Genomic DNA, 24757 nt, shown 5'->3' with positions numbered 1-24757 from the left:
TAAATTTGTATTTTTCAGTTTATAACATTGTGAGATTCTGTCATTCAAACACAAAACACACACACAAACTACAACATGAAAACAGTGTGTATAAATACGCTTAAAGTGTAACTAGTTGCAGTTTTGCTCACACTTGGGCACAAAGAGGAGGAGTGAGCAGGAAAGAAGTCATTTTAGTGTCTGCATTTGGGGTAAAGGAGATGACTAATTCTGATTGGTAGCATTCATGTCATCTCTATCAAACATAGTGCCGCTCAACTCAAATCATCCAGAAAAAAACGGCAGAAAAAAGAAATTCAGAAATCTGTGAGGGAAAAAAACAACTATTTTCTTTCTTAAGCAGACAGTTGTAAAGTCATCACAGACGACAGTAAGAAGCTAATTATAAAAATGAGTTGACAAGGCATTAAATTCCAAAGCTTTGCACAAATTCCTTTGCTGCTTTTAGTGTTTTATGTCCTTCTTATCTTTGTCCATCTCCAGGTCCCAATGCAATTGGATCTGCATCCAGCGTATCCACTCTCTCAGCCCTCAGCACAATAGCTCTGTCACTCACAGCTCGGACATCCTTATGACGCAGCGCAGTCCACATGCTTGAAACGATATGTTCTCGTTTAAAAAAAGGAGACTCTGAGAGGGAAAAAAACCCTAAAATGGGTTTACAGTTTGCAATGCTGTTAAGAACAGGATGGATGGTCTTGAATTTGTTATTACCAAAGCTGATAGTACTCAAAAACTGAATATATATATATATATATATATATATATATATATATATATATATATATATATATATATATATATATATATAGTATGCATATTTTGTATGCCATAACTAGCTTTTCTTTTTTTTCCTGCTCTTATGTTGGAACAAACAAATCAAATAGACTTTACTGATTGATTTTAGCAAGAGGTGTTAGCCTTCGAGGGCTATAAAGAACCTATGATATGACCCAGTCCACTGAGGTCTTGTTCAAGTGGCCCAGATGCCCAGGATGTCTAAACATTCACTCCATGTGAGTCCTTGCACTGAATTACCTTCTGAAGGAAAGAGAAGAGGCGATAAAGTCAATAACTAGGAGTATGAAAGAATGCCGAATGTGCTGCTCATAAAGGCAGCCATCTTTGAAGGCCATTGTCTTTCCATTGGCTTCTGTTACTCTGTTACTTCCCATTTGATGAGCAGACATTGGCCTATTGCTAACATTGAACAAGCAGACATTTGTGTGTCCTATTATCTCATTCTACGTTTCTATGTTCTGTCTGTTGTTTGCCTTTTGTGTGCCTCGTCACATGTTTTTTAAACTCCTCAGGTCCTCAAAAAGCCTTAACTTATATTTGCTGTCTCCCAGCGGGCTATGCTAATGCAGTGAGAGATTGCACAGGATTGCATTGGATAGAAAGCTGGGGCTTAGTCAACTTGGATTTTGGATTTCCATTTTGGGTGTTGGGGCCATTATTCCTAGTCCATCACTTCTATTTTTCTATCTTGTACCAGTTATCCATGGCTTAAGGGCAATACAGTGTATCATGTAGAAGGGCCATGAACCACATTTAGATATATTATACTTAATCTGCTGCTGACATTTCAGTTCTCTTTTTTTCAATGCCATTGGGATTCCTTATAATATCTAGCTCGTAATCTTTGTGAGGTGGAGGTTAGTAAAATGTAGGCTACTTTAAAATGGTTCTGAGACAAAGATCAACAAAAAATGTATAACATGCTTTTGTATATTTCAGATTGTTTATATTTAAGGAAACAACAGCAAAAACTAACGTTTCCTAAGAGTTGTTCTTGTTTTTTACATAATGAAAAAGATAAGAACTGTTTATTATTGTGGATAAGTGTCGCTTTGCATGTTGGTGTATTCTTCTCCATCTCCGTTCCTTTGGTATTGATTGAATGGCTTACGATCATGCAATCATGAGTGCAGAAATAAGAATTATTGTTACCAGGGATTTGTGTATATATGTATGTGTGCCGTAGCCGTCTTTCTGCCTCTCTCTCTCCATCTGTCTGTCTCACTGTCTTTCTTTCTCTCTATGGTGCTTTCCAACAAAGTACTTACCATTAGAATTGTAAAAACCATAGATTATTTTATTTGCTGCTGTTTGTTTATACCGGGTCACAGAATAAAGGGGTTGTTTTTAACAGTTGATTTGTTTCCACAATAATTTGTCATACAGTTTATTGTATGTGGTTTTAAAAAGTGATGCCGATTCAAAAGCAAGAAGAAAGAGTATGTGGTTTACTTAACTTATGCAACTTGTTACATATCTTATAGAGCTATTTTAAAACCATTAAACCAACAGAAAACAAACGTTCACTTCTTGCTAACACCATAAAAATAAGAACCTTCACTTTTTTACAGTGCATCAAAATCAAACGCATAGAGCATTCCAACGGCTGTCACCATCAGGTGGAGTTGGAAGGCAATAATGAGCACGGCTTGTCTGAAAAGGAAACGGAGGATATGCAAACAAGCCTGACTGTCATTTGGGCTGCTGAGGGAGCACAGCAGGTGTCAGAATCAAATCCTACTTTGCACTGTTTTGTTGAGCAGCCCAGAAGTCGGATCTAGAATGGCCTTTTCCCCTTCTGCATGATTCATGGGCTCTTTCCTACCTCCAACCCCAATGACAGTTAAGGTACTGTCTAACAGTGCTTCAGAACTTCTAACAACTCACTGATTTTAATCAAGTGACTGGACAAATAATTCACCATAAGACACCATTCATTGAGGTATGTCACTCTCGCCTGCAGCCAGCAGCCCCCTTCTTGCTCCTGAAGAAAGCTTCCCCTATCTGTTCTTCTCCTAATCATTATTAATGTGTTGCCAAAGCAACAGTCACCCAGGAAAGCTGTGCAGCCTTTGGCTTGGAGCAAACATTTGGCCTAGATGCAGTTGTCCTCTGGAGCAAAAATGACTGCCCAAATCTTGCACACAGCTGAACAGCCAAAGTTCTTAACACAGCCACAACTCTACCTGCCAAAATAATTATCAGTCAAATAAGAAAATTCCATATGGATCTGTATAGCCAGAGCAATACCACTGCGTAGCCACATCTCTACCAGAAATGAACCATTTTTAAAAAAGTTGATATGGCTCACATCTAGGCCTTATGTACAATATTTACACAGCTGGGTTCAAGCCCTACATATGGCTCACCAAAAGCCAATTAAATCAAAAACCTTTCCAACACTGTAACAATCCTACACTAGTCCATAATTTAATCTACCTAGAGAAATAATACAATATTGATACCATTAATATCAATTTAAATATGTGATACTTGCATTATCAAAAGAATTTGTTTTTGAGTAGCAAAATGACTCCAAAATCAGGTAAATTATTACCTGAGCTTTAGGGATGTAACCAAATATGAATAATTCCTGTTATAATAACCTCCACTCTTCCAGGAAGGCTGTTTATTTTGGAGCATGGCTGTGAGGATTTGTGTTCATTCAGCCACAACAGCATTAGTGAGGTCAGGTACTGATGATGGTTGAGAAGTCCTGGTGCACAAACATCATTCCAGTTCATTACAAAGGTGTACAGTGCAGATGAGACCAGGGTACTGCACATGTAGTCTCGCAACAGTTTGTTGTGTCATTTGTGCATTATTATCCAGAAATATCGGAATGTCTGAATATGAAACTAATTTTACTTTACGGCAGTAAAAGAGACACAATGCCATTAGCTTAGGTGAATCAAAACTGTACATAGCCACACAACACACACTAATATGGATTGTTAACAGCAATGTGGCCATCAACCAAATAGTTCACATGAAATCCCTAAAATAAAATATAAAGGTAGGTCCTTACCTTCCAGTAGTTCATTAGCTAATATCTATTCTAATAACTCGTAACTAAAAGCTCTTTTCCCTCCCATTGCCAAAACCTAAACCAATAAACAAAAGCCAAATGTGACTGACGTACAACTAAGCAAATCAAAGCACCTTTTTCAATGACGTGTTGATCTTGGAGGAGCAAGCAGCAATATTTCTTTGAAAATATTCCAGTCCCTGGACTGAAAACCTAAATAATTATTCATAGTTTTCACTTGAAAGATTAGCCCAAGCATAATTCCAGCCCAGTCTGGAAGGAGCTATAAAAAAGGAAGTGGAAAAAGAACAGATGAAAATGCATGAATGGGAAATTTGTGAGGAGTCTTAAATAATATTCATGTGTTTCAATGAATATTCTATAATATAATATACAATATTAATATATACCAAACTCGCAAATACTTTTAAATGAGCAATACAGAATAATAGAAATTTCCATTTCCATTGAAATTTCAAACAACATAAAAAATAATTTGTATTTGTTCTAACAAAAATTCTCATTTTAAACTATTTTAAAATAGTCTCTCAAAAATAATTTAAAAACAAATATCACATGTATATTTGTGCTAATATATATATATATATATATATATATATATATATAGTTGATTGAATACAATTATTACGTGGTGCTCAGCAATATATATATATATATATATATATATATATATATATATAGGTTTCAGTTAAATGCATCATTTTGTATGTACATATAATAATATATTTAGTATTATTTATTATACTTATTATTTAGTGAGTATTATATTTGACAAAAAAAAACAAAAATACAGCATTTCAAAGACATAGAAATCATCAATTTCTGTGAAGAATCATTTATTCTATTGAGTTGATCAATTTAATATATTTGACAATTTAAATTATGTTATGTAAGACTGAATTACATGAACTGGTATGCCATCTGTGGTATATTCCTGCCTCACACACTGTGTTCCTGGGTTAGGCTTCAGATTCACCGTGACCAGGATACTGAAGATGACTGAATTAAAGCATTATGTACACAACTTCGGCTACCTCCTGAGGTTTTTTTTTTTCCATTCCTGGGTCAAAAAGCAAAATAATCTACAGTAAAATCATGTTTTTGTTCATTCATTTAGAGTCCATACACCTTAGGAAACAATACCTTAGATTTCTGACAGAGTTTCCACAATAACACTACCATAGCTATCACAGTAAAAAGGTATAAATGGATGCTTTGGGCCAGGACACGTTGGGGCATAATTGGCCAAAATCTACAGCTGTATACTTTTCCACTGATGCCACTGTTGCAGCCGGCCTGCATCCAGTTTTACTGAGGTCCATTCTGGCTGAACAGAGCTCGGTTCTGCCTGTTGTTAATGCCACTCACAGGCTATTTTTGCTTGCTACCTATCAGACTGGACCTGCTGTCCTAGATAAATTGGTTACTGTGGCACAGCAGACCACAGATGCTGAAATTGTAGGGCGGGCCCCTGACATTGACCCCAGCATACTGACATGTTTGCAAGGGGTCAGGAGAACTCTTATGAATGTGGATGTTCCATCTACTCACTGATTTGGCAAGCAAGTCGAAAGTTTTCTCTCTATGTTGTGAAACATTGGGCATGAACTGCAGAGTTGACTAGAAGTGTGCCTTTCTTGATCTGCCCTAAAGGTGTATGTGACAGCATTGTCTGCGCACGAATAGCTGAAATATTTCACAAGGGCACAGAAAATCCCTGACCAAAACTATGGTCCATGGACTATGGACTTGGTGCTCAGCAATTTGTGCAACTTGCCATCTGAGCCATTAAAAGATGCAAACATGGAGTAGCTTTCACTTAAGACAGCTTTTTTGCTGGTAATCACTACAGCCAGATGAATTATATGTGTTCAGTATGGAATATCTTGGGGCCCAGAGCCCAAACACTGTAGTTGAGCCCAGCATTCCTGTGAAAGGTATTGGCACCACAGCATATTAATACATTTAGTACATTAGTATACATTAGACATACATTAGTCTACTCTTGAAGATGAGAATGTGCCTCATACAGCTCTGTATCCACTGAGGGCTCTCAAAGGTTATGCAGGTATGACCCAGCTGACCAACTAAATATGGGTGATAAATTTAAGAAAAATTCAACATAAAGAATCTTAGTATGGTTTCGGGCCACTACAAGCCACCAGGACAGCTTCTGTGTACCTTGGCATGGATTCTAGTCTGTGGAACTGTAATGGAGGGATGATTCTTCCAAAAAAAAAAATATCCCTTTTGGTTGATGTTTTGATGATAGTGATAGAGAGAATGTCCCATATGTGTTCAATTAGGTAGAGTGCTGGTGACCCATCATGTTCATGCTCATCAAACCATTCAGTGAGCCCACATTCCCTGTGGAAGAGCCCACTCCCATGAGAAGGTTTTATCATAGGATAAAGGTGATCAGTCAGAATGCAATTAATTTGCAATGACTCCTCTGTCTAAGGAGCAAGTGGATCCAAACCATGTCAGTAAAAAAAACCCCAAGGCATCTGCATTCATTACGCTTTTCCATTAATTTGTCACCTGTCTGCATTAGGGGACTTTGGGGAGCACCTTATAGGGTCACCGGTGTCTAATGACAGGTTAGTCCACTGAGCTTAGGAAGTAATTGCAAAGGCAAACTCAATCAAATCAAGAGGTGCCTTCTTCCATTAAATGTCATTCAACAGTGTCTGCCATTCAGCCTCTCCCTGGCTCCTCTAGCTCCTCAAATATTAATATGATGTGTCAAAGCTGCTTTTCCCCTGCTCAGGAGTTGTGGTATTCACATAGACAATTTGGTGTTAGTTTAACATTCTCAGGGGCAGGCAGATACGCACAAGGAATCCATGTTGCCACACATTTAGACAGGGTTTCTGTAAATCTGTAAATCTCAAGAAGCTCCATGTCAGAAACTGTCATGTCTGGATCTGGAAGTATACTCTCTTACCTGTTTGATATTAATCTGGACATTTCAGCAGTGGATGATTTCACCATTGGGAAAAATGAGAATCCAGGAAGGTGGTCCTCAGTACAAAGCAAGCTGCACATAAATTATCTGGAGCTGCTGACAGTTTGGTTAGAACTCAGGTACTTTTTTGCCTATATTAAAGCATGCAGACGCCAGGGGCATGCTGGGACATTATTTCTTTCTTCACCTACAGTTATACCATGTAAAAAAATATGTCCTGTATTATCTGTGTTTTAGTGAGGGAATTGACTGAAACGGATTATTAGATGCAGCGAAGTTATGTATATAATTCATGCAGATAATATACCCATAGGGAAAGAGGTACTGTTTAGCACTAGACTGCCCTGCTCAGTGAAGAGTGACTTGCTAAACTGAGTGGAGATAAGGTGACAAGGTGGATCTGGAGTCTATCCAGGGAACACTGTGTGCAAGGGAGGAATACTCTCTGATTCAAATGCTAGTCCATCATCGGCCAACATTCACACATAGGGTCACTAATTCAACTACTGGCATGTTTTTGGGATGTAGGAGGAAACTGGAGAACTCGGTTTATTTCTAATAGTGTTACCAGGGGACTTTCAACGTTACTTTAGCACAAAGCCAGTTTATGTCCTCATATCATAAAATGATAAAATCACACCAAACATAATAGTGATACAAAATTGGCATATCGATGCAAAAATTATGACATACTGTATATATTGCTTTGCTGCATAGGTTATAGCCTAAATTAATTACATTTTAATTGTAATTGTGGAGTGTTTGCTATGACTTCAGCCAAAATAACACGGACAGCCAGCAGGTAAGATAATAGCATCTAAACTTGGCAAAGCAAAACTGGCAGAAATATGAGGACAGCAATTTGTTTGAAGAAAATAAGTGTTGTATGGTGTGTTATTCTTAGCCTTCTTATCACTAGGTTGCCACAGTTAGGTTGGCTAGACATGAATACATTAAGAATCACCCTACATTACTGTCATGTAAAGGAGGCTGAGACGGAAGACGGATGCAATTGCAGGTAATAGTACTTTAATGAGAACAATTACAGAATTGAGGTCACTAAACAGGCTTACGTCAGGCGATCGGAAAACAGTCACAGAGTAACAGACTCGCTATAGTCATGTGCACGGAAACAAAACTGAGCGTATACTTCACCCTGAACAAAGACACACAAGGGTTTAAATACACAAACAAATCAAAGGGCAAACTGCAAACAGGTGCGAGTAATCGAGACACATAAGGGAGACAATCACTGACAGGATATTTAGTAGGTATATTTAAATGTTTCATTACCAATAGAAATGCTGTATAAACTGCAAATACTGTATAATTAGGTTCCTCAGGTTTTTCAAGACAGATTATTCTGAATGTACAGCTAGGTATTATTAGGTAAACAAGATATAAAACACTAAATCAGACAAAATTTAAAAATTCTATATTGTTTCAAATATCTTAAGGCATTGGTAGAAAAAAAAAGGTTTTGCATAGAAAAAATTATCTCACTGTTTATTGGACAGTTTGCTCTTCCCAGATGCACAGCTTCTCCATACAATGAGCTCATAACCAACTGCCAATCACTGAAAAGGTAATGAACATGACTGACATTTCAAATTCAAAAACAGACAGAGTGCTCTGCATCAGTCGGTCAGTAACCAAATTCATAACAATTTCATACAACTACTATAGCTTGTTAGTTTATCATTGTAATCGGTACATAGCATAAATAAATTGTAAGTATAAAGTAATGTTGGATTATTTCTGTTTGTTTGTTGTTTATTTATAGGTCTAGATATCTAGCTGTAACTACATTCTTCACTGAAATGGAAAACACTACTAATTTTTTGGACCTGATTTTGGAAAAGTCTTTTAATGCTCTTACTTATGAGGAGAGATTGAGAATTAAACAGGAGCAGACTAACAGATGAAACAGATTTTTTTAAACCCTAACCTGCTGCACGCGAGGGGGGAATATGTGACTTTAACTAACATTTATACATTTTACAAAGTTAAAAAAAAAAACTTTTTCTAAAACTAACATTAAAATTCTTCAGAAAATTCTATGACAAAAAAGTTAAACGAATTCGTAAAATTGCCAATTTAATGAAATGTGGATTTATTTGATTCTGCTGAGTTTATATTGTCTGTTGAGATTAGGAATAATCCTGCCATGATGAGGGGATTATCCATAACAAACATGGCTTCAGGTAAACACAGTGCCATCCTGTCTCTACTGTGCAGCCTCTGGCTCAAACAGTCTCTACTGCTCATTTCCTCCGAATTTGCTCTGCTGTGCAAACCAACAGTGCCAGTCTCTCATCTGGCCAGCGTTTGGTTCCAAAATGGCATGATGGGAATCAGTGGAGCTATTTTACCCATCTTATATACAGTCTAGCAGTAAGTGTCCACTTGCAAATTTGCCAAAATAAGCAAATAATTGCAAAATAAGCAATTCTGTGTAGCTCCAGCTGTAATCAGAAGCTGTTACACAAACAGCTCCATGTACATGAGGTCCAATGTGTACTAGGCAAGAAGAAGAAAGGGAACAATGACCATATGACAACGGGTTTTATATCAAATACTATGTCATACAGTCACCTCTATAAAGTTCTACACATAGAACGTTAACTAGCTAGATGATTGGTTAGCTAATAAACTAGCTAGTCAGTTGGTTATCAATTAGTTATGAAAGATTGGCTTGTGGATTAAATGACCAACGTGCATTATAACTTATGAAAACAGCTTGTTATATTAACTTAATTTGCCCCAAAAATGCAATTAAAATGGACTGAATTAATATTTCATATATGTTTTTATTATCATTATTATTATTATTATTATTATTATTATTATTATTATTAACTGAAAAGAAACGGGTCTGTTCCGTTCTCGCAGCTTTCGCTCCATCAAATTCAAGGTCACGCTCCGCAGGGTGTGTGTGCGTATCTCGCAAGCCCTGCCGGCTAGCTAGAGAGCAAGAGCGAGTGAGCTAGCTAGCTAGTTCTCACTCTCGCTCTCTCTCATTCTCTCTCCGTCTGGTTACAGGAGTCACTAAACTCACAAAGAGACACACATAAGTAGACTGGTGGTAATAAGACACAGGTGAGAATCATCACACGTTACCTGCCGGTTCGACCCGCCTCCTCTCCACCCACAGCTGACACTTGGCCATGCCCACACCACCACACTCACTGATAAACTCATCAGTGGATCTTATATTTATACATACTACATCCTACATTAATAAGTACTACTAGCTGAATACCAGAAGTTTGATAATAGAACCCTTCATACTAATATTCATATTTTTACTCCTAAGAACACTTTTATTACTATTCTTCAATTATTATATTTCCACTATTATAGTGGAAATTTAAAGAATGGTACCACAGTGAGCCACTAGGCTGTGAGAGGGAAATGTGTACATTTCAATTCAACATATTTCCTACTTCTTTTTCTTAATATTTATGTTTAAATGCTTCATTACCAGTAGAAATGCTGTATAAACTGGGCAAATATAATTAGGTAACTCAGGTTTTTCAAGACAGATTATAATGAATATACAGCTAGGTATTATTAGGTAAACAAGCTATAAAGCATTAAATCAGACAAAATTTAAAATTCTATATTGTTTCAGATATCAGATAGGATAGGCAGATAGGCATTGGTAGAAAAAAAAAAGGTTTTTCATAGAAAAAATTATCTCAGTGTTTATTGGACGGTTCGCTCTTCACTTGGGCCGTCCCAGATGCACAGCTTTTCCATATGATGACCTCATAACCAACTGCCAATCACTGAAAAGGTAATGAACATGACTGACATGGCATGACGATCAGTAACCAAATCCATAACAATTTCACACAACTAGTATAGCTTGTTAGTTTATCTTTGTAATTGGTACGTATTGTAAATAAATTGTAAGTATGAAGTAATGTTTGATTATTTCTGTTTGTTTGTTGTTTATTTATAGGTCTAGATATCTAGCTGTAACTACTAAATTTTTTAACCTGATTTTGGAAACGTCTTTTAATGCTCTTACTTATGAGGAGAGATTGAGAATTAAACAGGAGCAGACTAACAGATGAAACAGATTTAAAAAAAAAAAAAGAACATACACAAGTATATACTTCATTAACACCCATCTGTGCTACCCCTATTCCCCATCCGCCACTGTTAAGCATTTGCTTATGCAAACTAGAAAGATAAATATAGCTAACTGTTACATCAGACTAAATTAAGATCTGTAGCTTCCAAATCACTGAAGTTCATAACGTTGGCATTTTGCCCCATAGACTTATATAGGATCATCCGCAACATGGCTAAAACATTTTTCCCTAGCAAATCAAACAGTAAGTGTACTAAACAAATAATAAATAAAACATAATTAAATAGATACACATAAAGGAATTAGGTTAAAGTGTGAAATTTTTTTTTATAGTAACGTGTTTTGGTGTCGTTACATTTACATTTTAAGCAATATTCAGAGGACCGGAAGGTTAATCACTGGGATTGATGGGCCACTTGGTGCTTCTTTGGGCTTGCACAGAAATTTGAATTTGATGCTGTTTACCAGAGCTACTAACCGCAGAACAGCTGAACAGTGCCACATAATGCAGCTCTGCACCCACACAGATAATCATGTGCCTAACAATTCTTTTTCGATGCATTCAGCTCAGGACACGTTATCTATTTATTTATTTATTTGTTTCTTTGTTTGTTCACACATTACAGAGCACCACCGCACACTACACTAACATTTTGACAGGTAGGAGGAAACTGTGTGTGTACGTATATATATATATATATATATATATATATATATATATATATATATATATAGATATATATATACACACACACACACACACAAAGATACATAGATACTGTGCAAAAGTCTTAGACACATGCAAAAAAATGCTGTAGAGCAAAGATGCCTTCAAAAATAATGAAATTAAATGTTTCTACATTTAAAAAATACTATAAAGAGCAGTAAACAGTAATAAATGAAACAAAGTCAATATCTGGTGTGACAACCATTTGCTTTAAAAAAAAAATAGTAGTCTCAGGTACAATTTGTACAGTTTTATAAGGAAATGAGCTGTAAGTTTTACTGAGCATCTTGCAGAAGCAGCCACAGTTCTTCTGGAGACTTTAACTGTCACACTTGCTTCTTATTTTTGCAGCAAAACCCAGCAGCCTTCATTATGTTTTTTTGTCTGAAAAGTGTCTCTTATGTAATATGCTGCTTTCTTTACTGACATACAAACATTTTTCTGTAACATTTAATTTTGTGCTGGAAATCTAAAATGGTTTTGTCCTGACTCGATAATGTAGAAGTCATAAAATAAAAATCTATAACAAAGTGCCTAAGACGTTTGCACGGTACTGTATATATACATGGTAGTTGAGGCCAAAAGTTTACATTTTGATTGACTGTCTAGGCTAAAGACATTCAAACTCAAGTTTTCACAACTTCACACATTTCCTGTTCCATTTAATTTCGGAAATGTGCCAGTCCCTTTTTCAGCAAAGCACCCCCACACCACGATGCTGCCACCCTCATGCTTCACAGTTGGAACGGTGTTCTTCGAATTACAATGGATATAAAAAGTCAACACACCCCTGTTAAAATTGCAGGTTTTTGTTACGTGAAAAAAAATGAAACCAAGATAAATCATGTCAGAACTTTTTCCACCCTCAATGTGAAATTTCAATGTATAAAAATTAAGTGAAAAACAATCAGAAACATTTTAGGTGAAATAAAAAAATAATTAAAAAAAACTTACAATAACCTAGTTGTGCACTCCCCTAAACTAATACTTTGTTGAAGCACTTTTTGATTTTATTACATATTGATTTTTTGGTTAGGACATTGGTTTTTGTTCTCAAAAAAGGGTAGACCTTCTTCCTAGTGATCACCTGCAAACTCCAGTCTGGTTTTATAATGTCGGTCTTGGAGTAGGGGCTCCTTCCTTGCATGAGTCTTTCAGGCCATGGCTATGTAGGACTCTCTTAACGGTGGATGTACACACTTTGTACCTGATGCCTCCAACTCCTTCACCAGTTCCTTTCTTGTTGTCTTGGGGTTCAGTTGTGTTCAGTGTTCCAAACAACACATTATGTTGTTTGGAAATTGCTCCTAAGCAGAAACCAGACATGTGGCTTCCACTAGACACATCTTTTTCTGGGTGTTTGTCCAAACCTGCACTGCGCTTCTGGGTCAGTGTGGGCTAAACCACGCAAGGCCCGTGTGGATGTGAATCCCTATTACCTTACTATACAGTAGGTGAAAAGCAGTACACCAAAAGATGACCTACTGCTTCCACCGAGATTCTGCAGTATGGAAGGAATGGACACTGTGAAATCCCATCAGGCAGCGGGACTGGCACAGAAGAGCTGTCACAATCAAAAATGGCACAAGGCAGCACATCGGCTCTATTTAAATAAGTCCTATAGGTATTAAACGTTGTTCCTTGTGGTTAAACCGTACTTGTTTAACAACACCCAAGTAAACTGTTAACTTGTTGAGGGTTTAAACAAGAGAAAACAGTTGCCACAGCATTTAAGTTTTTGCAATTACTATGACATCATAGGTCACATGACAATGCCAACATGGCGGATGTAGTATGTCCGGATTGTATTCATACTACACACATATACTGATCAGTACACAGTACTCGATTTCGGACGCACGGAATGATGGTGCATTCAAGTCATGTCAGAAAGATCATATTTACAAGTTCAACGCAAATGAACGCCACCACAAAGTCATAATTACGAGCAGGAAACTTGGGATTTTCTTTGAGCTCTGAGTTTCCGAGTTGGGGTCCGTGTCAGTAAGAAAACATGGCAGACTCATTGGCTGCAACGTCTGTAGTTGATGGTAAATTAGCTGAAATTGAACAGGTATCTAGCAGTGACATGTCTCTGTCAGGCTTTTTTATGTACAACAAAACAAGCTAACTGCCTGCACAAAATATGATAACATGGTACGATTATGATATAATATATAACGATAAAGTTTTCAGTGGCTTCGTACATTGATTAAAAACATAAAAATGTAAAACACACCTAATGTGCATTCTTTGTTCTTCATTTTCTAGAAGTAGAGTTAAAAAAAAACCTTGCTGTATTTTATTTACTTTTTTTTTTTTTTTGTAGTTAATTAAGAGAAAGTACACCGCCATCTTGCTCCGACCAAAGTGACTTGAACGAACTTCGCGCGAGCCCTTGAACGCACAGCGAGTTTTCCCTGCCACACAGACCCCACAGCGCGCCGCGGTGTTTTCTGGGATGTTTTCTCATGCTGCCGTTCGCAGTGTGGCCCTACAAGCAACTGTCGCGCTCGACGCACTCAGCTTTACGACAGTTGCTAGTTCTCCCAAAACTTGGTTTCCGACAGTGACTTGAAAGTACCACGGCGGTGAATAAGCTTTTTTTTCGGTTGTCGACATTCGTTTCGAAAACAAGTTTTAAATTGGTACAGCAGGACTCAGTTATATAAAAATAATATTCTGGGCGCGTGTATACGAGGTGTAGACCGTACCTAGAGTTTTTTAAGCCTTACCATTGTGTGGTTAGTGAAGTTGAAACTCGAGGCCCAGTGAACGGAGAAGCTCGGAAGAAAAAAAGTTTTGTTATTGTCATGTGACGTGATACGCATGTGGCGATAAAGTGTGGCTAATCTCTCGGATTATTTACACCCAGTTATTTGATTTCAGCGTACAAGTCCTATTTACAAAGTATGCCTCAACCAAAATATAGAAAGATCGCTGTTTTGGGGTACCGGTCAGTTGGTAAGTGTTGACTGAGGATTGGTATTGGCCTGTATTTGCTAACTAGGAAATTAGCAAGCTAGCCAGTCATGGTGACTTAGCCCTGTTGTCCTTAGACTTTTTTTTTTATTGAATGCCTTGAAGTGAATGAAGTGATTAAATCCTTGCCTGCTGCCTGCCAAGTTAAGTTAGTAGTTGTAGCTATGAAGAAAAAAAAACTCCTGAGTGATCGCTGATGCACAAGAAAAGTTGTGAAAGTTCCTACAACCTTTACTACTTTAGTGAAATGCCATGTTAGCTAGCTGGCTAACTGGACCTGCTCATGAGCTCGCGCTGATTCCCAGTCCTGTGTGAGACTGTGGTCTTGACTGATGTTGAGCATCACTGAGGTTAGCCAGCTAGACAAATCCCCGTTTCAAAATGCTGATAAATGACTTTTGATCTCTTCTGCAACAGGAAAGTCCTCTCTCACTATTCAGTTCGTGGAAGGGCAGTTTGTAGATGCATACGACCCTACAATCGAAAACAGTGAGTATATCACCACTTTCTGCTTTCGATTAGCATGTCTGTGTTTGTATCTTTCCATCTGTGAGGTGATGGCAGACACACACACACACACACACACACACACACACACACACACACACACACTGTGATGGGTGATATGATGTAACCTGTGTGATCTCCATGTTTCCAGCCTTTTACACACTTAGCTGACTTCATAATAAACACTGAGTTATGAGTTTTTTTCCACTCTACGCTGAAACACAAGAACCGGTCCAAACCGGAGTCGACTGGACTCGGGGATTTAGGACAAGGTCATTTTTCAACATAGACCCTTACAGGGACAGGTGCTCAAAGCTAAACTGGGAATATGGATCATAATGTTATGATCTATAAATGTTAAAGTCATTTATCAAATTCAGTCATTGTAATTATTTCAGGATTTCCCAGTTGCAGACTCATCTCAGGGCCGGGGGATGGGCGACACGACAAAAATATCATATCACGATTCTCCAAGGATTCTTCTACAATACATGATACGTATCAGAGTATAGAGTAATGGGTTTCTCATAAACTACCAACAAATTTATAATTATTTATTTGTTTTTATTTTTGTTTTGCAGTTTTATCGATTAAATACAAACGTTTAACATCTCATCAGCTGCTTCCAGTCAGTTTGTTTGATTACAAAAAACATTTCAAAAATGTTATATTAAAAACATCATGATCTCAGAAAAGTGTATTGTGACATAATTTAAGTCTCACAGTATCGATATTATATCGTCATATCTCGTCATATCTCTCAGCCCTACTCAGAACCAGCAGTTTCTTTTTCCTTCTCTCCTTCGAAGGCATCTTTATACTAATTACAGAATGAGTAGAAAATATCTAATATGCGACACATGTCTAATTTATAAGCACCGCCTACTTTTGAATAAAATGATAACTACACTAGATAGATAACATACTGCAAAAGCTCCTTTGTTTGGTAAACACACCCAAACTAGCAACCAGTTAAAAACGGATCTGTTTAGCCCGCTCTGCTCTGCTCTGCTGTGCTGCAGGATTTCCCAGGAAAGTGTAACGCTATAAATACAATGCGATGACATGCGTTCGACTGTCACAAATTTATTTTAAATGCAGTAAACTCATCATATCCACGTTGCTAATCACAGCGCGGAAGTTGGATCGTGGGTTGTGGCTATAGTGTTAGATTGATAGCTCAAGTGATGTAAACTGACAGTGCCTTTTATTTATAGTTAAATTATTATTATTAATTGGAACATCGTCTCTTAATAAAGGTGCTTTATGGCTTTAAGTCACACTGAAAGCTTCATGGAGGTCGCCTGCTAGTTTTGGCTGTACAGCACTACCCGACATTGTTGCTTATAGTGAAAAGTGTGGATATGTGAGCAAATGCTTAGACTTAGAATAGGTAGAATTTGCAAAACTGAAAATAAGATTTAAGGAATAAATCAGATTTGCTCTGCTGTGAGTGCAAGCAGGGTGTTCACTTGAAAAGCACAGTAAGGTCTTGAATACTATAAAGACCTAGCTGGTGTATTATAGCTACCTTAAATCACGTGAAGCACTGGGCACGTTGCACTCAGTTGTTGCAGCTTGTTCTACGTAGTGGAAGAGGAGGAGCTATCAGAGGCCACTGCAGTTTTTTTCCCCCCCCCCACCAATTCCCACCCACTAACCAGCTCTCCCCCATCACATGACTGCTACCAACAAGGGAGGGTGAAGGCTAGCGGGTGCTTCCTCCTAGGCATGTGAAGGCAGCCAACCACATTTGTTTGAACTGTTGCTCATGCTGTGTCACAGGGCAGCGTTTCAGTGGAAACTGCTGTCTGCCCTCTTCTGCATACATGAGCTCAGTGCCGTGATTGGCTAGCGTCACTGTGATTGACAGGGGAGAGAGAGTATGTCCTTCCCACCCATATTGTTTTGTTAACCAATTTCTCTTTTCTGTTACTTTGTTGTAGCTTTTAATAAAATGGTGTCCATGAATGGACAAGACTTTAATCTTCAGCTGGTCGACACTGCTGGACAGGTAAAAAAAAAAAAAAAAAAAAAAAAAAAAAAAAAAAAATCTGATCTTTGGTTGCATGCATGTGTTTTTTTTTTTAGTTTGTTTTTAATTAAATTATTTGATTTTCTTTTATATTACTGGTTACTTTGGTTTATTCCATTATGTTAAGTAATTCTAGAGATTTAAGTAAAAAAGTAAAAAAGATAGTCAAATAAATGTTATCATAAAAATTTTCTTATTATCCAGGGAACATGTCTTGAAATGGTTTGTCTAAAAAACTATTATTGCATGATTAATTTGCAAGTAATTCTTATATGGTCCGTAAGGATCTTGGAAATGTATTTTATCATCTGCCAGTGGGCATTGCACAAGGGAAACCAGTGTAACAGAAATGGTTGACACAATTGAATTTTCATCATTTTGATAACACCATCCCCACAGTGAAGCATGGTGGTGGTAGCATGTTGAGTGTTACCCTTGTCCTCTTGGTTGCTTCTCTAACTAAAGCCCTCCTTACCCAGTTACTGACTTTGGTGGATGGCCTCCGCTAGACAGTCTCAGTTATGTCATATTCTTTGCATTGTTCAATAATGAAATAAGATATGTTATAATATTGGATCTATAATCTAGATCAAGTCCATTTTAGTTCCAAAACTACCCATGTAGAAAAGTTCAAGGAGCATGAATACCTCTGCAAGCCACCGTATAATATTTGTCTAGCGGAAATTGCGTTTTGTTGAGGTCATTCTGCTTCCTCCTACATAATAGCTCTGTTTGTTATAAATCTAAATCCATTTCTGGATTTCTGCAAATCTGCCTTGTTAAAAGTGCTATATAAGTAAAATTGACTTGAATTAAATGCTATCTTGGTATCCAGAAACATTTACGCAACCTGCATGTTCAGCTAACTTGGTAAATGATTCAGAAAAAACCATCATTTTAATTACGGTATATATTAAAGCCTCTGTGATTAAATTGCTGGGAATATGACGACGCAGATCAAGTTTCAGATACTGAAAACCCATTTCTGTATGTGTGACAAAGGCATGATAGTTTAGCAGTTAGTAAACAGCATTTATTTATTTATTTTTAAATCTGATGTGTTTATTATGTGCTCATTTTCATCTTTTTCAGGACGAGTACTCAATTTTCCCACAGTCTCACTCAATGGACATTCACGGTTATGTTCTGGTGTACTCTGTCACCTCAATGAAAAGGTTGGTGCTTTGTGTGTAGTTACTCGTGTAGTAAATTATAAAGTGGTCTACTTGTCAGCATAACTTCAACTCCTGTCTCTCGTTTCTTCCCTATGTATCCCGAAACATTTACTTTCGACGCTAGCTTCGAAGTGGTTCAGGTTCTACATGACAAACTGCTTGACATGGTTGGAAAAATACAGTAAGTGTGTGTGTTTACACATGTGTGCGATTAAATGTGTGTGAAACAGAATGTGATTGTGGAGGAAAAAAAAATCTGTTTGTTTTTCCAGGGTGCCAACTGTTCTGGTTGGAAATAAAAAAGACCTTCACATGGAAAGGTAAGTACAGCAGGGCAGAAGAACCTGAAGTAAGGAACTTGAGGAATGGTTCAAGTCTCTCTCCCTCTCTCTCTCTCTCTCTCTCTCCCTCTCTCCCTCTCTCTCTCTCTCTCTCTCTCTCTCAGAGTTATTAAACCAGAAGAAGGCAAGAAGTTAGCTGACTCTTGGGGAGCTGCCTTTATGGAATCATCTGCTAAGGAAAACCAGGTAACGTTTTAATCATTTAAACATGTTTAATTATTCAATTATTATCCACTTGACGTTACAATGTTGAATGTTACAATTACACTTTTTTGTGCTTACAGACAGCTGTAGAAGTTTTTAAGCGGATTATTTTGGAAATGGAGAAAGCGGACGGAAATGCCCCGTCTGAGGAGAAGAAATGTTGCGTGATGTAGATGCTGGTCTCTTTCAAAGACACACAGCAAGCTGCCTGGCCAAAGTTAAGAGTGACATCATCACCAGTCAGTACGATGCAGTGTGGTGGTGGGACTGCTGTTCTAAAACTCGACCCACTCCTCACAGCAGACAGGAAGATTTATATATGAATTTACATGAAATTGAGAAAAGCACGAAGAATGGTAAGCTGTCCCAGAAAAAAAAAAAAATCCCCCGAAAGGAAAACAAATATGTCTAGCCTCAATTACACTACTGTTCATTTTCAATCAAAATACTTAAAGGTGCATTTAAAATGAATTGTAAACACCTCCATTGTTTTAACTGCACCTCTTAAATTTCTGACTTTGTTACAATGTTGGGCCCCATAGCACACATCTGATAACCTCTGTGCCATAGGGATTTGTTGAATGAACTATGACCTGGTCAACTCCTGCTGGATAACATGCCTTCAACATAGCATGAATGAATGAATGAATCATGACTTATAAATCCTTTTCATCCATCCATGATTTAATGTGCTGAACCATGTGCCTGATGCGTTCTTGGTGACGTGAGTGGGCAGGTATCATATCCTTGCCATAACAAATACTGAGGCCTAAAGCAAGTGCACATTCTCTCTCTCTCTCTCTTTCTCCCTCTCTTTCTCTCTCTCTCTCTCTCTCTCTCTCTCTCTCTGTTTCTCTCTCTCTCTCTCTCTCTCTCTCGCTTTCTATCTCTGTCTCTTTTTCGGGTAAATTTAAATTTTTATTCACCATTGTATTATTTTTTTTTTATTATTTGTCTCTAGATCTGACTAGAGATTTTTTTTTGTTTGTTTTTGTTTTTTTTTTTGTTTTTTAAACAATTGTGTTTGTCATTTTTGTCTAGTATAGCTCTGGTTCATGCTGCAGCAACTGTGTATGTAGGATTTGTAAGAAATGTAGTTATATGTGGTGCAGAAAAGTTCCGAGAAAGGCAGAACTTGCCTTGACAGTATACCAAAGCCAGTGATCACCATGAAAACGGCTTTTAAATAAATTCTTTGACTTTTATGCCCCAGGAATAATGTAGTTGGTTTGTTTTTGCTTTCGAGGTGAAGCGATTAATCAGGTTTTATGGGATGGTAGAGGATAAATTAGGAGTTGATTAGTTGTTTAGATTCAAATCAGGGATAAACTTCATAATTGTACAGCAAAGTCTGAAAAATAGCATATCCTAAGCTGCTGAAATTTGAAAATTCAACAAAACCTTGGAACCTGATGCTTCAGACATTGAAAGGAATATTTAGTGATTCAAATCTCTCAGAACATGTATTTATCCATTAAGAACCACTGAGAAACAAAGAATTTGTTCTGGAGAAAATAAGCTAACAGTAAGTTGGCAGTAACATAACGTTGCATATTGGGGTAGGAAAGAGAAAACCCTCACACCTGAGTTTGGGAGGGAAAAAACATAACTTCAGTCTGATCTACTGGTTTTTGATCTCCTCCAACCCAAACGCCTGGGAAACCTGACTGCTTATTTATGGCTCATTTATCTAGATCATCTGTCTAAATCATCTCATTTTCTAGCAGCTATCTTCGTTCAGAAAGTGATCGTCACAGAAAGTTTAAGAGATTTATCCCTTAACACCCAGACATCCGAACTCTATGATGAATCCAATCAGCTTCAGATGGCATGCTCGTTTATCTCCAGTGGAAATGCTATCAAAACCGTTACATCAAAAACTCAAAGTACAGTTGTTAGTAATTAGCAACTGTATTAACAATCTCATATTAAGATACCGCAGTGTTATAGATTGGAGCGTTTTCCAATTTGTATTGTTTGTTCCATAGACATTTCCTAGCATGTTTCTTATTTAATGGTGTCATATAAAAGTATTCAAGCCGTACAGATATGTTCTCAGGTATGTGGTCTGAGAAAGTCTTCAGCACATTTGTGGTTCTACAAAGCACATTGTTTACTGGACTAATGGAATTGGATTGGTCTTCAACATTGACAGTTTAAGCTTGATTGGTTTGATTTAACTTGAAATTAGCAGTATTGTGGAAATCCTACATATTGAATACTAAAATATTTAATGCTTGATCAGCCCTTTGCTTTACTTCAGAGCTGTTTTTTTTTTTCCCATAGTAGAAAACTTGATTGTGTCCTTTTTTGGGTGCTGAAGGGGAGCGTTGTTGTCTTTATTTTGATTAGCGGGGATAACTGATATTTTAAGAAAGAGAGGTGGTGCTGTGTTAAGTGCCTTTACCCCCAAACCACCTCTGGTCTGTGCTCATGTCCAAGCATTGAACTATTTGTCCTGTATTCCTTATGCAGTGTAACATCAAAACTCCACACTCATCCGGCATCAGATTGCAGTTTGTATACGTCTTATTTAGGCTAGCAGCTTGGTGCTGGATTTATCGCATGGTCTTGGGTGCACATGTCAAGATGGGGATAAAAATTGCATGACATAATAGGTTAATTTAAAATCATTCATTGTCTTTTAGCATAAAGATTGGCTATTTCTGGAATTCAGCATGATAACTGACAAAGTATGATGGCATACAAATAAGCAGGTAGTTGTCCTCAGATTACTGTTAGAGGGAGGAAAGTCACCAGCATCCATTCGGTTATAAAATATTCAGACACATTAAAATTCCTTCAAGTTCATGGTGCTCTTTCAGGGTTCTTCTTCTCAATGTCACCTAAAGTTTGTACTTATGGGGAATCCTCTTGTGATATGCCCCTAAACCTCTGAGTCTCTGCTGTGGAGGTCATAGTTAATTCAGAAAATCTTGCTGTAAACAATTTTGTATATACAAATAAAATCTTTACTCCTTTAAATGTTGTCTATCTGCTGTTCTTTGACTGTTGACTGATAAATCTCACACAATCCAAAATGGTGTTATTTTCAATCAACAAAGTAGCTCTTACAGCTGAAACAGGAATCACTTTCTTCCTCAACACAAAGGTCTGTTTTATTCTACGCAAGCACCAGACACAGACAGGAGGTGTGGCGCAAAGTTTGAAGGCAGAAGTTGTTTGTATGTTAGAAATGACTGTATAATGATATTGTTCTATTGCTTTGTTTCAATGGCACGTTTTTATGAAGCTGTCTATGAACAAATACCATTAGCCTGATAACGCAAATATATAACTAAAGACTTTGTACTTGACTTACTTACTCCTAACTGAGCAAATTTTATATCAGCCATAACATCAGCCAATCAGCCATAACATTAAATAACGTAAATAACATTGGCATCAGTTTTGGTAGGTACTAATCACTGCATATCGGGAACACCCCACAAGACCTGCCATTTTGGAGATGCTCTGACTCAGTCGTCTAGCCATCACAATTTGGCCTGTGTTGAAGTCGCTCAAATCCTTATTCTTGCCCATTTTTCCTGCTTCCAACACATCAATTTCAAGAACTGACTGTTCACTTGCTGCCTAATATATCCCACCCCTTGACAGGTGCCATTGTACTGAGAGAATCAATGTTATTCACTTCACATGTGCATGGTTTTAATATTATGGCTGATTATAGCATATGTATTTATGTATTTTATTAATTTTTTCTGCAGTTTTCATCTGGCTTTTATTGTGAATAAATGCTCTGATGGCTGTTAGGGGAAGTCTGCTGGTGTCCCAGTTCTGACAGTTTTTTTTTTTTTTTTTCTTCTTCTTCTGTTTTTATGAAGGTTGCCATATTGGGTGTAAATACACAGCCTGGTTGAACGATCCAAATGTAGCTCCAAACTTTAGATGTAAGGGAGACGGATAAAAATCTACGATGGCTCATTATAAATTAATTACCATTATCAGTTCAATTTTTGAAAGCATTTTTCCTTAAAGCAAAAATCATCTACAGTGTAGTCTTTCTCTAATGACAAGTGTTTGTAATTTTCGTTCTGTTTTCAGCTGGTTTTTAAATGACACAGTAACTGTGAAATAAACTGTCGTCTTTATTTCAAGCATATTCTCCCATGTTGGTCTGTAGAGTTTTGGACAGATGAGATGAAGATTAACCAGAAATTATGGAGAAGTCAGAAGTTATGAAAAGGAATTTAAAAAAAAAAAAAAAAAAAAGGAACTGCCCAGGGTCCACCATTTGTGTACGTGATGGCATGATCATGTATGGTCAGCAGAGGAACTGTTACTGTTGACTATTGGTCTCAATGCCTATATTTAACCACACGCCTCAAATATCAGTGAATGACACCCATTGCACTCAAGCAATTTTTGGCGATAAAAAGTGGTATGTTTCAGCTGACCAGCTGATTTATCCAGCTCAGGGTCAGGGTGGATCCAGAGACTATCCTAGGAACATCACTATCAACACCAGTCCATCACAGGGCACCACACACACTCACACATTCACACCTAAGAGCAATTTATCATAGCCAATCTACCTGTTTTTGGGAAGTGGGAGGAAACCAACATGGACACAGAGACACCATGCAATACTCCACATGGAATGCTCTCTGCTGCTCCACTGTGCCACTAGACTGAAGGTTCATTAGGACTTGGTTCATTATGACTATAGCACCCTTGTCTTGGTCCGGCCTCCAAAAAAATGTCTCTCCAACATACTGTATTATCAGCAAGTGCTATCACCAACAGCTCGATATATCTCCACCAGACTTCTCCACTAGATAGCAGTGTTGTGCCATCCAAGAGCAATGAGACAAGCACCACCTCTATTCAGGCTGACAATCTCACTGTGAGCGTGTAGGGAAATTGGAGTAAATACTGAGAATTTCCTGGGAATACTGGGCAGTAAATAATGCAAATAATGAATGAGACTGTGAACAAACTTCCATGCTTTAATAAGCACCAACACAAAAACACAAATAAGTTTAAAAAAAAAAAAAAAGCTTTTTACTTTAATAAAGTAATAACTATAATTAAGAGAAGGTTTTAAACAAACAAGGTTTTACATTCAAAATAAACATAAACTTGTAAATAAAGAGAAATATCTATTTAAAGTCATGCTGTGAATGCCTTGTGCAGCAAATTTCAAATTCTTTTTCTAGCCACTCAGGTGGAATTTTGCTACAGCAAGGAAAAGCTTGCAAGGAAAAGATGCTAAACTCATCTTTGGACCAGCTGATTTCATAAGTGCCCTTCGTCTGAAATATCACTACAGTACACGTTCATCTGCTCCTGCCATACAGCTGAAGTTGTCTTGAGAAAGTCATGTTTCCTTGAAACACTCTTCATCTTCCTTTTTATAGTCTTGGTAAATTGTCTTAAGACCATTCTTAAGACCTGGTTTGGGTTGAGCTGGCTATTGTTAGCAGTAGTTAACCAGTTGGCATGATGTCCATGTTACTATAAATACCATAGATAAAATATGATATGCATAGAGGCTATACATATTTGATGTCTTACCTCATTTCTGAGAGCGTAATTCATCTCTGTCTTGCAGTGTTTAACAAATCAATTCAGCCAACTAACCATTATCTAATACGCTGGCACTTTTTGTCCATCTGACCCAGAGTCCACACTCTTGAATTGAACAGTCTATGAATTTGTCCCTCATTGCCATCCATGTCTTCATGCAAACCTCTGGATCTTTGTCCAACGTTTTCCCTCCAAGGATTCAGTGTCATTTGAATTCTCATGTTGTATGTACTTCTCATAAGTAAGTATGCGTGTGTTGGGCCATTTACCAGAACTGGTTCAAACTCAGAATTGAATATATATTGTACAATATCTT

The 24757-nt window shown here is 37.4% G+C and overlaps 2 protein-coding genes across 2 annotated transcripts in view; both read left to right on the top strand.

Annotated features, from left to right (window-relative positions):
- Positions 1-735, top strand: part of cntn4 (contactin 4) — a 158116-nt gene extending 157381 nt beyond the window's left edge. Inside the window, exon 23 of the mRNA XM_026918278.3 lies at positions 484-735. Within this exon, the coding sequence (XP_026774079.1) occupies positions 484-575 (92 nt within the window). The 3' untranslated portion in view covers positions 576-735. The remainder of the gene's footprint in view (positions 1-483) is intronic.
- Positions 736-14094: 13359 nt separating this feature from the next.
- rhebl1 (Ras homolog, mTORC1 binding like 1) lies at positions 14095-21876 on the top strand. Its single transcript, XM_053231959.1, has 8 exons — positions 14095-14611; positions 15047-15118; positions 17083-17150; positions 18264-18346; positions 18471-18527; positions 18619-18666; positions 18792-18873; positions 18972-21876. The coding sequence occupies exons 1-8, from the start codon at positions 14560-14562 to the stop codon at positions 19062-19064; spliced, it is 555 nt and encodes a 184-aa protein (XP_053087934.1). The 5' UTR covers positions 14095-14559; the 3' UTR covers positions 19065-21876.
- The last annotated feature ends 2881 nt before the right edge of the window (positions 21877-24757 follow it).

The sequence above is a fragment of the Pangasianodon hypophthalmus genome, chromosome 2, assembly GCF_027358585.1.
Source record: "Pangasianodon hypophthalmus isolate fPanHyp1 chromosome 2, fPanHyp1.pri, whole genome shotgun sequence".
Classification (NCBI taxonomy): Eukaryota; Metazoa; Chordata; class Actinopteri; order Siluriformes; family Pangasiidae; genus Pangasianodon; species Pangasianodon hypophthalmus.
This window is presented reverse-complemented; position numbering and strand designations above follow the sequence as displayed.